General features: G+C 41.0%; 1 protein-coding gene across 1 annotated transcript in view; it reads left to right on the top strand.

Annotated features, from left to right (window-relative positions):
• The window catches only part of LOC141174013 (aminopeptidase NAALADL1-like), a 50627-nt gene that overhangs the window by 21760 nt on the left and 12424 nt on the right, over nucleotides 1-16443 (top strand). Inside the window, exons 7-13 of the mRNA XM_073658601.1 lie at nucleotides 157-258; nucleotides 4981-5066; nucleotides 6338-6457; nucleotides 7956-8041; nucleotides 10508-10571; nucleotides 13002-13069; nucleotides 14434-14528. Coding sequence (XP_073514702.1) covers nucleotides 157-258; nucleotides 4981-5066; nucleotides 6338-6457; nucleotides 7956-8041; nucleotides 10508-10571; nucleotides 13002-13069; nucleotides 14434-14528 — 621 coding nt within the window. The remainder of the gene's footprint in view (nucleotides 1-156; nucleotides 259-4980; nucleotides 5067-6337; nucleotides 6458-7955; nucleotides 8042-10507; nucleotides 10572-13001; nucleotides 13070-14433; nucleotides 14529-16443) is intronic.

The following is a 16443-nucleotide window of genomic DNA, read 5'->3' as shown; positions in this document are numbered from 1 at the left end:
GGTCTATCTAATTATCTATGATGTCAATTACAGGCCTCTCTCATCTTTTTAAGTGGGAGAACTTGCACAATTGGTGACTGACTAAATACTTTTTTCCCCACTGTATATGTATGCATCATTTATTATTTATAATGTATGTGTCACTCCTGTTCTCAGTCAGCTGACTGGCCCTGCAGCCGACCCTTCCTGGCAAGGCGGTTTGTCCTGTACATACAACATTGGGCCAGGTTTCCGCACAGCTGGAGAGTATAATGGAGGGTAAGATCTTCTTATTTCACACAATGCTAATACTTTGTAAGTGATATGTTGTAATAGTGAAATGAGGCTACTACAATAAGTGGTTGGCAATCTTCTGTTGGGAACATAAGGAAGGTTATGGGTTCTGGAACACTACTTTTTACTTTTCAATAGATGGGATATTGTATTCACTTACTTTTTAGAGATAATTTAGAGATTATTGAAGGTGAAAAAAAATTACAAGAATTCAAATAATACGTGAGACAGGATAATCCTCTATATTTTCCAAGTTCCCTTTTGGACAATCTGGACAGACATCTGTCTGAGATGGTTTAGTGAATCCTGCATTGAGCTGGGGGATGGACACGATGACCCCGGAGGTCCCTTCCAACTCTAATATTCTAGGATTCTATGTTTCAATCCGTTATAGGTATGCTTTAGATGGATGCAATAGCTCTTATATATAGTGCGTATTATGGGGGCAGCATCCCAACTCGATAAAGTTCTACTTGACCCAACGTAGTTTACTACAGGTTTCTAAACTGGTTGCTGTATGAAATGGGTCTGGGTATGTGAAGTTCTTGGAGCCATGAGTTACGGAAGATGAAAACACTGTACTTCCCATGGTTTACATGAACAGAGAGACACTTAGGCTATGTGCCCACGATGCAGAAATGAAGCAGAAAATTTCTGCAGCATTTCTGCATCTCCCTGGCAGAAAAAACGCATGCAGATTGTGCATGCGTTTTTCCTGCAGAATACATGCGGATTCACATGCGTTTCCGCATGCAGATTGATAAGCGCTTTCCAAGCGATAGCATCACTTGGAAAGTGCTTGACAACTAGGTCACACTGTATAAATCCATGCAAACAGCATGGATTTATACAGTGTGAACCGTAAAAATTAAAACAAATAAAGCTATACTCACCCCCGAGGCCCCGGCGTGGCTGCAGCGCTCGTTCCTGTCTGGTTCCTGGATGCCGGCATATCGCGAAACAGAGCGGTGAAGGGCCTGCGGTCACATGACTGTGACGTCACCGCAGGTCCTCAAGCGATGCCGGCATTCAGAGAGAAGCCTTCGGAAAGGTGAGTATAAACTTTATTTGTTATTTTATTCTTTTTTTACAGGTACAATGGTACCCAGGTCTGGATGAGAGTCTCCTCTCCTCCAGAACTGGGTACCATCCGCACATAGAGACGCATAGAAGCCGCTTGTACAAATGTACAGTCGCGGTTTCTATGCGTCTCAATGCAAGTCAATGGCGGGAGTTCCGCTGCGCTTCCGCAAAATTAAATGACATGCTGCGGATTTTTGTACGCAGCATAAACGCTGCGGAAAAATCCGCAGCATGTGCATAGAACATGCGGAATCCCCTTGGGGACCATGGGGTGCGGATTACCTAGCGTTTCACAAGCGTTTATGCTGCACCCAGCCTTATGCTTTTTAGCATATGACCTTATGGGGCATTCAACAAATGGATGTCTAAACTAAACATCCTCCTTAAAGGGAATCTATCAGCAGAATTTCACCCCCAAACTGTTTATATGCACATGTAGCTTTTTCAAAAACAAGTCCAGCAATACCTTTACATGGCCGGTCCATTCCTCTTTTACTGAGAAATCAGCGTTTGAATTGATATGCCAATGAGGTTGTAAATCTGAAACCTCCGTCACTCCAGCTCTATTCCCCACCCAGCGCTGTTTCCTCCTGCTTGACTGACAGCCTCTATGCTGTGTGATGTTAGTCAAAGAAGGTGTCCTCCATCAAGCAGAAGGAAGCAGCGCTGGGTAAGGAATAGAACTGGAGTGACGGAGGCTTCAGATCTACCATAGTCCTTCAGCCTCATTTGTCTACTATCAATTCAAATGGTGATTTCTCAGTAATGTGGGAACGGACTGACCATGTAAAGATATTGCCGGACTTGTCTATGAAAGATCTACATGTCCATATAAATAGTTTGGGGTGTGAGATCCTGCTGTCAGATTCCTTTTAAGTAATGTAGTTTATATTTAAGAACACCACAGCATGTTAGTGCCAGTGTAAGAGTTCTTATTATGGATCCACCCACTAAAGAAGACTTTTCACTGGATTTTATTATTTACATTGACTACCTTCTCTGATTAGTGCCGCACCACAAATTGTGGAACAGTTTTTCTTTTTCATCTGTGCCCCATTGTACCCCAGTAATAACAATGCAAAATTTTCCTTCAACCAACTGAGCAAATACCATAGATCGTCTCTGTGGGTGCTACTGTGTAGATTATTTTTATGTTATAATACAGGGAGTGTTGGACTGGGGTGCCAAGGGTCCACCAGTAACCAACTCCAGGGCCCCACTTTTCAGCTAAATGCAAATGTGACATTATCCTCAATCACAAATGTATTTAACAATGCTACATTGTTACATGAATAAGATGCTGCCTTTGTCTGTATATAGTGATTCAAGTTTATTGTGTCAAGTAATGCTCATATAAGTGCAAGGTGAGGGAAGGAACAAGTGTGCAATGACGGTAAGAGGGGGAAGGAAGCCCAACAACTAGGGAAAGGGGGAGTGGAGACTCCTAGTCAGATCTAATATCACCCTGCCTTCCCTATCGTCCCTATATAGGTTCCACAACTATCGCCGAGCAGGAAACCTAATCCTTGAATGTCCTTAGAGGTTGTCCCTAGGTAGGGAGGAGACGGGGTGAACACTAGTCAGGCCCCACTGTAACTAGAGACAACAAGGTAAACAAACAAAGAGGATACACTTAGCTTGAGAAGACACCAGAGACGCCAACTGTCCTCCAAGGGAAGTCCAAGAAGAATCTAGTCGACTACTAGTACTCCAGGCATGGACAGAAGAACATAAAACTATCACTGGAGACTCTCTGGAAACACTGAGAGTTTTTAACTACCAAGCAAGGGTGTGTCACTACCCAACAGAGATGAGAGGATCAAATAGGCGTCTGCAATGCCAAGTGCAGTGACCTTCTACAACCGGATCCAGAGCGACTGTCTGTCACACTTGATACATCCATGACAATAAGAGGGTGGGGGCCCACCGGAAGATTTTCCTGTTCTCCTGTCAGCCAGTCCAACCATGTATACAGCCCCCAGCAAGCAGGAAGGATAATGAAACCCTACTGTGTTTCATGGTCCATGTTGGGATGGCAGTGTCAGGACTGTCTGCGAGTCTCTTGACTAGAACTACCATCCTCATTGGCAGTCGGTCAGAGTATTGTGATACATACAGTACAGACCAAAAGTTTGGACACACCATCTCATTTAAAGATTTTTCTGTATTTTCATGACATTGAAAATTGTACATTCACACTGAAGGCATCAAAACTATGAATTAACACATGTGGAATTATATACGTAACAAAAAAGTGTGAAACAACTGAAAATATGTCTTATATTCTAGGTTATTCAAAGTAGCCACCTTTTGCTTTGATGACTGCTTTGCACACTCTTGGCATTCTCTTGATGAGCTTCAAGAGGTAGTCACCGGAAATGGTCTTCCAACAATCTTGAAGGAGTTCCCAGAGATGCTTAGCACTTGTTGGCCCTTTTGCCTTCACTCTGCGGTCCAGCTCACCCCAAACCATCTCGATTGTGTTCAGGTCTGGTGACTGTGGAGGCCAGGTCATCTGGCGTAGCACCCCATCACTCTCCTGCTTGGTCAAATAGCCCTTACACAGCCTGGAGGTGTGTTTGGGGTCATTGTCCTGTTGAAACCCCATTTATAAGGCAAGAAATCCCACTTATTAAACCTGACAGGGCACACCTGTGAAGTGAAAACCATTTCCGGTGACTACCTCTTGAAGCTCATCAAGAGAATGCCAAGAGTGTGCAAAGCAGTCATCAAAGCAAAAGGTGGCTACTTTGAAGAACCTAGAATATAAGACATATTTTCAGTTGTTTCACACTTTTTTGTTAAGTATATAATTCCACATGTGTTAATTCATAGTTTTGATGCCTTCAGTGTGAATGTACAATTTTCAAAGTCATGAAAATACAGAAAAATCTTTAAATGAGTAGGTGTGTCCAAACTTTTGGTCTGCAGTGTACATCGACCATAAAACACGGAAATCTGTATCCAGCTTCACAGTGATGTCACTTAAGTAGCTGTAGACCGTATCTAACAATCACCAGTCATACAACTGAATGAGTTATCTCTCATCAGTGAATTATTATGGTACACCAAGGAAATATCTCTCCTACATATATATGCTTAATTATGTATATGTGTGTAGATACAAATATATATATATATATATATATATATATATATATATATATATATATATATATATATTCATAATTATTTATCTGTTGGTTCTAATTTATCATTTTATTTTTTAAGTTAAACTTTGTTGTTAAAAGCTCAATTTAAAGTAAAAGCTCAATTTAGAGTTTTTTTTAAGGCAGCTGCCCTAGCGAGCAGGTGGCACCATGAGCTCTCCAAGAGCTCTTACTCACTGTTCCACATACTGACCAGTGGCACATAGTGATCTATATTACTAGCTCTTCTGCCTCTCACCAGTGCTGAACTGGTAATTTTTTTTTTTTTTTTTAATATAGGAGGCAGATTGGGTAGCCAAGGTTTTTTTTTTTATCACGTTGTCTGAGCTTCTTTTTTATATCCAGTGTTTCGGAGGTTGGTATGGTTGTACAGATCATGTCATCCATTACCTGCACAGTAAAGTCTGTAGATCTAATTGTGGTGGTAACATTTGAATCCCATTTTTTCCATCAGTGATGTCCAAGTCAATGTATATAATTATGCAGAAATTAAGTCATCAGCGAATGTGATGGGCATTATCAGAGGAAGCGTGGAGCCTGGTAAGAGAACTAGCACAGTTATTATTTTAATTTATACATTTATATTTAAAGGGGTATTCCAGATTGCTGTGAGTCCGACTGCTGGAACTCATGTACAAATTAATGGAAAAAGCAGCATATCCTGTGAATATGACGAGATTGAACAGCCCCTTTAAAGGTTCTACTAACATCTGCCAGCCATGAAATTAGAAAGTTGGAACATCTGTTCCTACGACTTTATATTGTGTTGTTCCTATGTAATTCCTACAGTAAATGTATGAAAAAGGCTATATTCACACTGCATTTTTGCAGAGTATCCTCGGTTTTATCAGAATCCCCTAAAAAAAGCATTCAGGTTGAACCACTACATGCACATATAAATACTTTGCGGGGCTGAAATTGCGCTCATAAATTTCCTTTAACTCAACACAAAGCCTGCAGAAGGCGAACAGTGCAAAATTCTGCCATACACTGCAATGACAGAGAGTTTAAATGGACTGTTTAAACTGCTGTTTTGTTGCTGTGTCCATGTTTCCAGACAGGCACAAAAACATAGGAGACTACTTCTTTGTGCCCATCTAAAAAGACAAATACTGTTGGGAAAAATCTACAAAAAGAGTCCATTTGTACTATTGCAGCCTAAAGCTTCATCAGGGGTTCAATCTGAATCCCATATTTTTGGGATTCAGATGGAACCTCCCCAATGAACTGCAGGGTCGGAATTGACAAAACTGTACCTTTCCCCTTGCCAATATTGAAGCTGATGTGTATTAAAGGGGATGTACTAGCAGTGGTCTAACTCCAAACAGAAAACGAAATGAATGGACATGTTCAAATCCAACATGTCCAATCCTTTTTTCCACCTATGATAAGGGACAATCACAGTCGTCCCAAGCGGACGAGATAGTTGGCCTATTTAATCAACGTATGGCTAGCTTCAGATGCAATCATCAGCGAAATGCCTGAGATGAGGGTGCGGTGCGCGGAGGCTTCAGGCTGGTTTCCTGAGCAAAAGAGCCAATGAAGAAAGGAGTAAAATCCAGCAACCGCATTTTTTTTATTTTAAAACATCACATTTATTGGTTATTTTAAAAAGAAGAAAAATGAAAAAAAAAAAAACACATTAGCGCTAACGTCGACGCGTTTCGAGCTTTTGAAATATCATTTTGTGCATTTAGTAGGTTATGAACAGTTGAAATGAATGAAATAGTGACAATAATCTGTAGATAATTCTACAAATCACAAACCGTTGCAATGTAGCTGATGTCCTGAAATCTTGTTTGTGCTTCCAGATCGGTATATATTATACGGCAATCACAGAGACAGCTGGGTCCACGGAGCAATAGACCCCAGCAGCGGTACTGCTGTTATGCTGGAAGTTACAAAGGTCCTTGGAACCAAGGTCAAACAAGGTATTAATCACCACTAAAGCACCATTGTATTCCTTGCGTGCTTATCAATAAGTCGGGTTATCTAAGCTGCAGATAGCTTGGCTTCTCTGATTGGTTAGTGATGTCTAGTAGTTGAATTTTATAATGTAAGATTAACAAGAAGTTCATTATGTCGGATGGACTTTGATGGATATTTTCTGATATGACATCTAGTTATCACAAGGTCTGGTATAATTCTCAGGAAGGGATTGTCCACCTATGGGGACATTTTTCTTTTTACTTAAATGCATGTATTTTGAATTAAAAATCATTCTTGCAATTGGGTTTCAATCAACATTTTGCACCAATTGGACTTTTTTTTAGGTTGGTTGTTCTTTTCCCTGCACATTCATCCTTGATGTGGTCTGTGGTCATAAATGGATTCTCGATTAAAACGAAGTGACATGATGCTGAAGATCTATTTGTAGATTTGAAGCCTCTGTCACTCCAGCTCTATTCCCAGCCCATCACCGCCTCCTCCTACTTGACAGTTGGATCCTTTGCCTGAAGTCACACAACATAAAGGCTGTCAAAAAGCAGGAGGAGGCAGCGCTGGGGGAAAAATAGAGCTGGAGTGACAGAGGCTTCAGATCTACCATAGCTCTTCAGCCTCATTTGCATATCAATTCCATTGCTGATTTCTAAGTAACAGAAGAACAGACTGACCATATAAAGGTATTGATGGACTTGTCTTTGAAAGAGCCCCATGTACATGAAAAATTTGTTGGGTAAAATCTTGCTGACAGGTTCCCTTTAAATCATTCTGCAGCCAGCAATAGACAGTGCAATACAGAGGTTATAGAAGGCAAATAATGCAACATTTGTAAAGAAACCTAATTGCAAAAAATATTTTTAGCCCAAAATATATGCATTTATGTAAAAAAGAAATGTTCCAGAGGTGGACAACCCCTTTAAAGCTGGCTTAACCCACTGATTTTTCCAAGACCAGCTGACAGTCTTATGTATTTGGGGGACCCCCAACTCCACAGATACTGTCTGGGAAGAGAAAGGGGCAGTTTAAATTTTAATGCCCGATCCTTTGGTTCCCAGGGCAAATAAGCTGCCACCGTATCTGTCTGGCAATGACTTTTTCCCCTCTACCCATTGAAAGCACACAAATGCTCAGCCTAGCGCTCACGTGTATGGATCGGGAAAGATATGTGTCAGCCGAATGTCTCTGTCGCTGACAGCTACCTCAGGGGTTTTCCAGGATTAGAAAAAGATGATTCCATCTTCCAAAAATAGCTCCCCCTTTGTCAACTGGTTGTGTTTGGTATTACAGCTCTGTATCATTAATTTCAATGGAGCTGAACTGCAATACCAGACACAATGTGTTGACAGTGGTGGCGCTGTTTTTGAGCAAAGGCAGCCACGTTTTTGAAATCCATGTTTTTCAGCATTGTCGGCTGGCTGTCTCAGACTTAGGATGGCAACTTAGAGATACAAAACACACACACCTAATAATACCTATTGTTAATAGGAAAATGGCGTCCACGTCGAACCATCATTTTTGGAAGCTGGGGAGCAGAAGAATTTGGTTTAATTGGATCTACAGAATTTGCAGAGGTAAAAAAATGTAATCTCTTTCCCAGTAATGATGTCTAATACTAGCGGTTATTGGCATGGCATTATGTAAAACAGAAGAGTTCACAATATGCAATATCAAGTTGCCTAAACTCTAATTGCACTGAAATGCCGCTCTGGGGTGACAGCAGGTAAAGCAAAAGCTCTTCCCTTAAGGCCGGTTTAACGCATCTAACTTTCACAGTTCAAGTACAGATCTTGATGTCCCAATCTGTCCAGACCTGAACTCAACAACCTCCTAATCATGTATCAGGCGTATCAGGCTGTTAAGTTTGGGTCAGGAGACCCGCAGCCAGTCTGCACACCGGGGTCCATGCTTGGACTATGAAAGTCGGGTTTATGAAAGTGGCCAAAATCTAAATGCTCCTACAAGGTTAAGGAGGCACAATGAAAATGTCACACAGTACCTTGGGACTATGGGCGCTAACCAGTTCCCTAGAATTAGGAGTTCCCTAGTCTATCCTTGTTCCCCGGATTACTCCTAAAGGTGGGGATGCCGGGTTCACGTGCCTTGCTAGGCTCCTAACTCAACCTTTATCTGTCCCCTCCTCCACCCAGGGAGATGGGAAGCCAAAGTAGGAATACACTAACCAAATAAACAAGGGAAGATGGATAGGGATACATAAAAATAACAATCACACAAAATACACACACCAAACAACAGAGTGGATCACAGGGGAGTTAAAGGAAGGAGAACCCAAATAGGAAAGGATGGGGATGTGCACACAGACAAAACTCAAAGCAACAATCTCCTGAACAAATCTCCAAACAGCTACTCCAATCACGAACTACACCTCCTACTCCTAACCAGGCACTAAGAACTAACACTGGCAATTCCTATGTACCAGAGGAGAGCATATATATAGAGGGGAGTGGCCAACACTGAACAGCCGTGTCAATTCAGGTAGGAAAACTCCAGGAGCTTCATCTGAACAGATTAACCCTTGCACTGCTATCAAGGTAAAAGCCTGCACTGTTTAATATGATGGAGAAGTGCTTCTAACCAGTGCAGGAGTTCATCAAACCAGAAGTCGCAATTGTCTGGCTCTTCTCTGTCGTGGTATCTCTGTGACAGAAGACTGCTACAAGCTTTCCCCTGAATCAGTGACAATTTAGGCTGCATTCATTGAAAGTGCCTCCATTTTTTTTCAAGCAGCACACTGACCCATAGAATTTCATTGATCCATACACATATCAGTTTTAAAAATGGATCCGTATCTCTGATCTGTGAGATATCTCCATTTTCATCCATTTTGCACATCAAGCATGGCCATTAAAGTCAATGGTAATCAGTTGAAATCGGTGAAAAACAGAAGACATCATGTTTACATCAATTTTCCATCCGTGTTTCACTGATCCAAAGTTAAGAGTCAATGGATAGAGAACAGTCTACCAGCTTCAGGTTATAAAAATGGATGAGAAAAAAAAACAAATGGAACTCGGATGTAAAACGGATGACCCATAAGAGGAAAACAGTTTGTTGCACATTGATGCAAAAATGGAAAAGGATGTGCGAATGCGGCCTCAAAGGGAATCTGTCAGCAGGTTTTTGGTATGTAAGCTGAGAGCAACATGTTGTAGGGGCTGAGAATCTAATTCCAGTGATGTGTCACTTACTAGGCTGTGTTTTTTTTATTTCAATAAAATCAGTGTTTTATCAGCACAAGATTATCAGTACAGGACTAGGTGTCTCGTGTCTCCTAGTCCAGCCACGCCCCCAGTACTGATTGGCAGCTTTCTGCCTATCTCAAACTCTACATCATGCTGCTCTCTGATTACATAACAAAAACCCGGTGACAGATTCCCATGCTGAAAGTCATATCTGGATCCCACCTCGGAGACAATATCTTATGTGGAGAATGGGGTCTTATGATCGTCTGTATCTGCAACTCCATTAAAAGTGAATGGAGAGCATGATGCACATATTTTCTGCCTGAATGCTTCATGGGCCAAAGTTGGGGACCACCATTTTTCATGTAGGTGCGGGTCCTAAAATTGAGTCATGTGTCGTCCATTACACATTTACAGCATAACCTGAGTCATGTCCATATGGCAAAAATAGGCAACTTGGGAATGCCTACTTAACTTTCTTTTTATTGGAGAATGGGACGTACAGTAGCTAAGCCATGGCCATTTGGCTATAACCAAATAACAAGACTCTAAGTGTTCTTCAAAAATCCTGTAGAAACACAGATACGTGCAAACGTTTTGCTCAGTGAGGCTATCCACATTGTGCGACGAGGTGCAAACAAGTCCCTTTTGCCTTGGCCAAAGTAATTTGATAATGGGTTTGAGTGAAGAACTCCATCTATGTTCCGATGGAAGGAAACCCTGGCTAGGTACAATAGGGGTAATTTATCATAAGATTGGGTCAGGTGACTTTTAATTCTGATACGATTTTTTAGATTTTTTTGGTTAACAGATAATTTTTCATCCTTTTCTGTCTAGGACTACTATAGTAAACTAAGGGACAGAACTGCAGCATATATCAATGTGGACATTTCTGTGTTTGGTAAGGATCCTATTAACTTGGTTATAAATTATTGTTAAATTATTATTATAGTTTAGTTTTCAGCAAATGTTATCATCCAACATTGTATATTGTCATGAAATAATTTATAGAGAGACATTTAAAAAAAACATATTTTTTTGCCCTCCATTCAAAGTATTGATCAAAGGCTGTAACGCATGTCATTGCATCGGCATACAGTGATATGTCACCAAAAATCGCCCTTTAATTTCAGCAGCACATCCCTGTGTATATGAGGGGGATCTGCTGCGGACAGTATGGGCAGTGGCGTAACTTGATATTATACCCACTATACTATTTGAGATGGTTACAGCCTTGTATTAAATGCATGTCTATGTGTTGAGATTAATATATAGTACAGACCAAAAGTTTGGACACACCTTCTCATTTAAAGATTTTTCTGTATTTTCATGACTATAAAAATTGTACATTCACACTGAAGGCATCAAAACTATGAATTAACACATGTGGAATTATATAGTTAACAAAAAAGTGTGAAACAACTGAAAATATGTCTTATATTCTAGGTTCTTCAAGGTAGCCACCTTTTGTTTTGATGACTGCTTTGCGCACACTTGGCATTCTCTTGATGAGATTCAAGAGGTAGTCACCGGAAATGGTCTTCCAACAATCTTGAAGGAGTTCCCAGAGATGCTTAGCACTTGTTGGCCCTTTTGCCTTCACTCTGCGGTCCAGCTCACCCCAAACCATCTCGATTGAGTTCAGGTCTGGTGACTGTGGAGGCCAGGTCATCTGGCATAGCACCCCATCACTCTCCTTCTTGGTCAAATAGCCCTTACACAGCCTGGAGGTGTGTTTGGGGTCATTGTCCTGTTGAAAAATAAATGATGGTTCAACTAAACGCAAACCGGATGGAATAGCAAGCCGCTGCAAGATGCTGTGGTAGCCATGCTGGTTCAGTATGCCTTCAATTTTGAATAAATCCCCAACAGTGTCACCAGTAAAGCACCCCCACACCATCACACTTCCTCTTACATGCTTCACGGTGGGAACCAGGCATGTAGAGTCCATCCGTTCACCTTTTCTGCGTCGCCCAAAGACACTGTGGTTGGAACCAAAGATCTCAAATTTGGACTCATCAGACCAAAGCAGATTTCCACTGGTCTAATGTCCATTCCTTGTGTTCCTTAGCCCAAAGAAGTCTCTTCTGCTTGTTGCCTGTCCTTAGCAGTGGTTTCCTAGCAGCTATTTTACCATGAAGGCCTGCTGCACAAAGTCTACTCTTAACAGTTGTTGAAGAGATGTGTCTGCTGCTAGAACTCTGTGTGGCATTGACCTGGTCTCTAATCTGAGCAGCTGTTAACCTGCGATTTCTGAGGCTGGTGACTCGGATAAACTTAGCCTCAGAAACAGAGGTGACTCTTGGTGTTCCTTTCCTGGGGCGGTCCTCATGTGAGCCAGTTTCTTTGTAGCGCTTGATGGTTTTTGCAACTTCACTTGGGGACACTTTCAAAGTTTTCCCAATTTTTCGCACTGGCTGACCTTCATTTCTTAAAGTAATGATGACCACTCGTTTTTCTTTACTTAGAATTTATATTATGGCAAGAAAAAAGCAGCTAACAGTCTATTCAGTAGGACTATCAGCTGTGTTTCCATCAGACTTATGCACAACACAACTGATGGTCCCAACCCTATTTATAAGGCAAGAAATCCCACTTATTAAACCTGACAGGGCACACCTGTGAAGTGAAAACCATTTCCGGTGACTACCTCTTGAAGCTTATCAAGAGAATGCCAAGAGTGTGCAAAGCAGTCATCAAAGCAAAAGGTGGCTACTTTGAAGAACCTAGAATATAAGACATATTTTCAGTTGTTTCACACTTTTTTGTTAAGTATATAATTCCACATGTGTTAATTCTTAGTTTTGATGCCTTCAGTGTGAATGTACAATTTTCATAGTCATGAAAATGCAGAAAAATCTTTAAATAAGAAGGTGGGTCCAAACTTTTGGTCTGTACTGTATATAAAGTGCATAATGCACTTTACAAAAATCTAGTGCACTTTATTGTGTCATAATCTGCTAACAAATCAAATACATATAATAAGAGACTGTTGATTGGAAACCACAGGATAGGTGGACCTAGGTGTTATACAGACTATGGTGGTTTTTGTTGTATCATAGCCATTTTTGTGCTTTTTTAAAAAAATAAAATTCTTTTTGTGGCATGTCTTGTTTTTGATCAAATAAAAAATTATGTGAGGTGATCACTATCATCTACATATCTCTTGTCCTTCTTTGCTCAAATGTTATAACCGATATATAGTAGATGATCCCCCTTCTATATATAGGTGGTGCCCTCTAAATATTATTTATACAGAATAATCATTAAAGAGCGCACAGATTTCAGATAAGTTTACTGATAACATTCTTACATTTCTGTCTCCAACCAGCAAATGCAACACTAAGAGCTCAAGGGACCCCGCCTGTTCAGAATGTTATATTCACTGCTGCAAAACAGGTAAGGGAACAGGCGTAGGGGACTAATGCACAGGCAGGAATGGTCAGTTGGCTAATATTGTCTCAGTTGCACATATAGATGTTACAGAAGAAGTAACCGGTCTAATTTTAAAGATGACCTATAGGTTCTGGACATGTCTGATTCAGTAGTTACTGTATTCCCCACTAGGTTCCCATTCTGGAGCACCTTTTCCTATTCTGCATTGTGCTATTCCCCTAATATTATATCAGGAAATCTAGGGATAAATTAACATTTGTGAGTGAAATCCACTCTCTTTTATGCCTTTTGAGCACCAAATTAATAAGATTTGTTTTATGAGTGAGAAATCAATACTGCCCAGCCTTGTATGGTGTACTCAGGACTTCTGCTTTATTAGCACATGTAAGCTACTTAAATAGCGGAACAAAGGAAAAGTTCCCTCTGAACTCTGAGCCAATAGGAATTTGAGGGGCGTGAATAGAAATGTGAAACGTCCCATCCCATCAGTGTGATTTGATCACCATGACACAGGGTTCCAAGACAAAATGGATACCATAGTCACAAAGTGAAATCTGTTGTTTCATACATGCAAGTTATCATTCCCCTTGTCAAACGGATGATACTGTTGATACAGTCCGATACTGTCAACACTAATCAGTTTCAGGATAAGCCAAAAAGACAGAAAAACACAGTTGTCTATTTATATATGCTTTTCCAGGAGGAATAACAGAGGGAAAACACACATTACAGACATCTAAGAAATAAATTCACAGGACCCCAGTCTAATGGCCAAGTCAGTATTTTGTGGCCGCTGGACAGGAGCCCTGCAAAACAACTCCTACCCGTCCATATTCGCAGCTCCCCTTTTGATTAGTCGGCCTGGCATAATGTCACTCCAGGCCAGCTAATCAAAAGAGGAGCTGCGGATGCAGTCTGGTAGGAGGCAATTTGCAGGGCTCCCATTCAGCAGCCACAAAATTCTGACTTGGGCACTTTTACTAGGGTCCTGTGAATCGATTCACTCATCTCTATTCAGGACCGTTGCTGATCAACAAAATAAAGGGGCTTCACTGCACGTCAGGTTGCACTGCTGACCCTTCATTGTTTGCACAGATACATCATTCTTTATACGAATGGCTGTGCCTGATATAGCATCTCAGCCCTATTCAAGATGTTGCATCCACATCCCACAAAATATCAAACCGACGTAGGAATCGGACACCAATGATTAAACATTGAGGGCTCCTTCCAATGATAGACCTTCAAGTTTTACTCCCTGGGATTCTCTGAAATCTCATACAAGTTCTTGACCAGAAGAAATAGTAACCATGACTGGTCCATTTTTAGAACCGCGTATTAACCATTCCCTCCTATTATCCCCCTAGGTGGCAACACCAGTCAGTCCTTCCCTGAGTGTCTATGACAACTGGATTCGTCACTTTAATCGAACCAGCTCACTGCATGGGAAACTGATACCTCAGTAAGTCACTCTTCTATAGCTTCAGTCACACTTCTGTTTTTTTTTTTAAATCAGGTTTTCCGTAGCTATTTGATGCAATTCCTATTCAATAAGAGAATTCCCCACTCCATAAAATATAAAAAAAAAACAGTTTGCTTAATTAATGTATAGATTCAATACAAACAATAATAAAATAGACAACATAAACAGATAAAAAATGGAATGTACACATATTGATATGAGCAAGATTTAACCAAGGATAACAGCCACTGAGGAAGCAGCAGCGAAACACATGTTTGGGTGGGTAAACACCATTCTGCAATCAGGTGTCTTCTTATATGATTTATCTCCTGTAGGGTTACTTTTAGGCTTACTCATCTGGTGAGGTCATCCTTGTTGCCACTTTCATACAAGTGTACTGTATTTCACGCTCTGTATACCGCAATGCACGGACCAGCCACGGACCTCCTGACCCAATCTAACAGTACATATATGCCTATGATGCTGATAGTTTGGGTCAGGAGACCCATTTCTGTATACAGAGTGTGAAATACAGTACACTCATCTGAAAGTGGCCATATTTTGATACTACCAATTTTTTTTTTACATGTTGGGAGTTATTACAAGTTTTTGGCGCACATGTGATAATTCACGCAGACCCCTACACATGCTTACTGCCTGACTTGTATCTACAGTATATCATACCTGGACCACAGCAACAGTGCTTCCTCAGGGGGTGACACCCCTGGTGAATCTTTCTCGTATTAATATGTACACATTTTTTTTTACCTGTTATGTGTCTATTTTATCATTGTCTGCATTGCATTTCTACATTAAAAGTGAACTATTTTTATAATATATGGGGTGATGGATGCTAAAAGTGTCCACGTTGCGGAAATGCTGCATATTTTTTAGGCTATGTGCCCACGTTGCATTTATGAAGCAGAAAATTTCTGCTGCATAAATGCAAGTCCTCTCCCGGAAAAACGCATGCGGAATTCCGCACGCGTTTATCACGCATTTTTCGCGCGTTTATCACGCGTTTTCCACATGCGGAATTGCCTTGCGTTTTTTATGCATTGGACAAAGGCAATTCCGCTTGCGGAAACGCAAAATTAAATGACATGCTGCGGATTTTTGAACTCGGCATAAACGCTGCGGAAAAATCCGCAGCATGTGCATAGAACTTGCGGAATCCCATTGGGGACCATGGGGTGCGGATATACATGCGTTTTTCAAGCGTTTACACTTCTCCCTGGCAGGAAAAACGCATGCGGATTATCAAGCGCTTTCCAAGCGATTTTAGCATTGCTTATAAAAGTGCTTGACAACTTGTTCACACTATATAAATCTATGCAACCGGCATGGATTTATAGTAGTGTGACCAAGTTATTTAAAATAAAGAATAAGAATGGTGAAAAATAAAAAAAATAAAGTTTATACTCACCTTCCGATGTCTTCCCGGTGTTTTTTCTGCTGCGTCCGGTGTCTTGCACTGCTTGCAGCGGTGTGAAGGACCTGCGGTGACGTCATTGAGCCATGTGATGGGTCACATGACTCAGTGACGTCATGGCAGGTCCTTCACATCTACGCGAACATTGCAAGACACCGTCCCGGAGCAGACAAAACACCGAGAAGACATCGGAAGGTGAGTATAAACTTTATTTTTTATTTTAAATTCTTTTTTTTACAGTTTTCTATGGTACCCAGGTCTGGATGAGAGTCTTCTCTCCTCCAGACTTGGGTACCATCCGCACATTGAAACGCATATAATCCGTGAGTACAAATGTACTGACATGGATTATATGCGTCTCAATGCAAGTCAATGGCGGCGATTACGCCGCGCTTCTGCAAAATTAATGGACATGCTGCGGATTTTTTAGCGCAGCATAAACGCTGCGGAAAAAAACGCAGCATGTGCATTGAAAGTGCGGCT

This window comes from Phyllobates terribilis, unplaced genomic scaffold (genome assembly GCF_046119375.1).
Source record: "Phyllobates terribilis strain yellow unplaced genomic scaffold, ASM4611937v1 Scaffold_13__5_contigs__length_258822181, whole genome shotgun sequence".
Lineage (NCBI taxonomy): Eukaryota > Metazoa > Chordata > Amphibia > Anura > Dendrobatidae > Phyllobates > Phyllobates terribilis.
The sequence above is the reverse complement of the archived record's forward strand: the minus strand, read 5'-3'. Positions and strand labels throughout refer to the sequence as shown.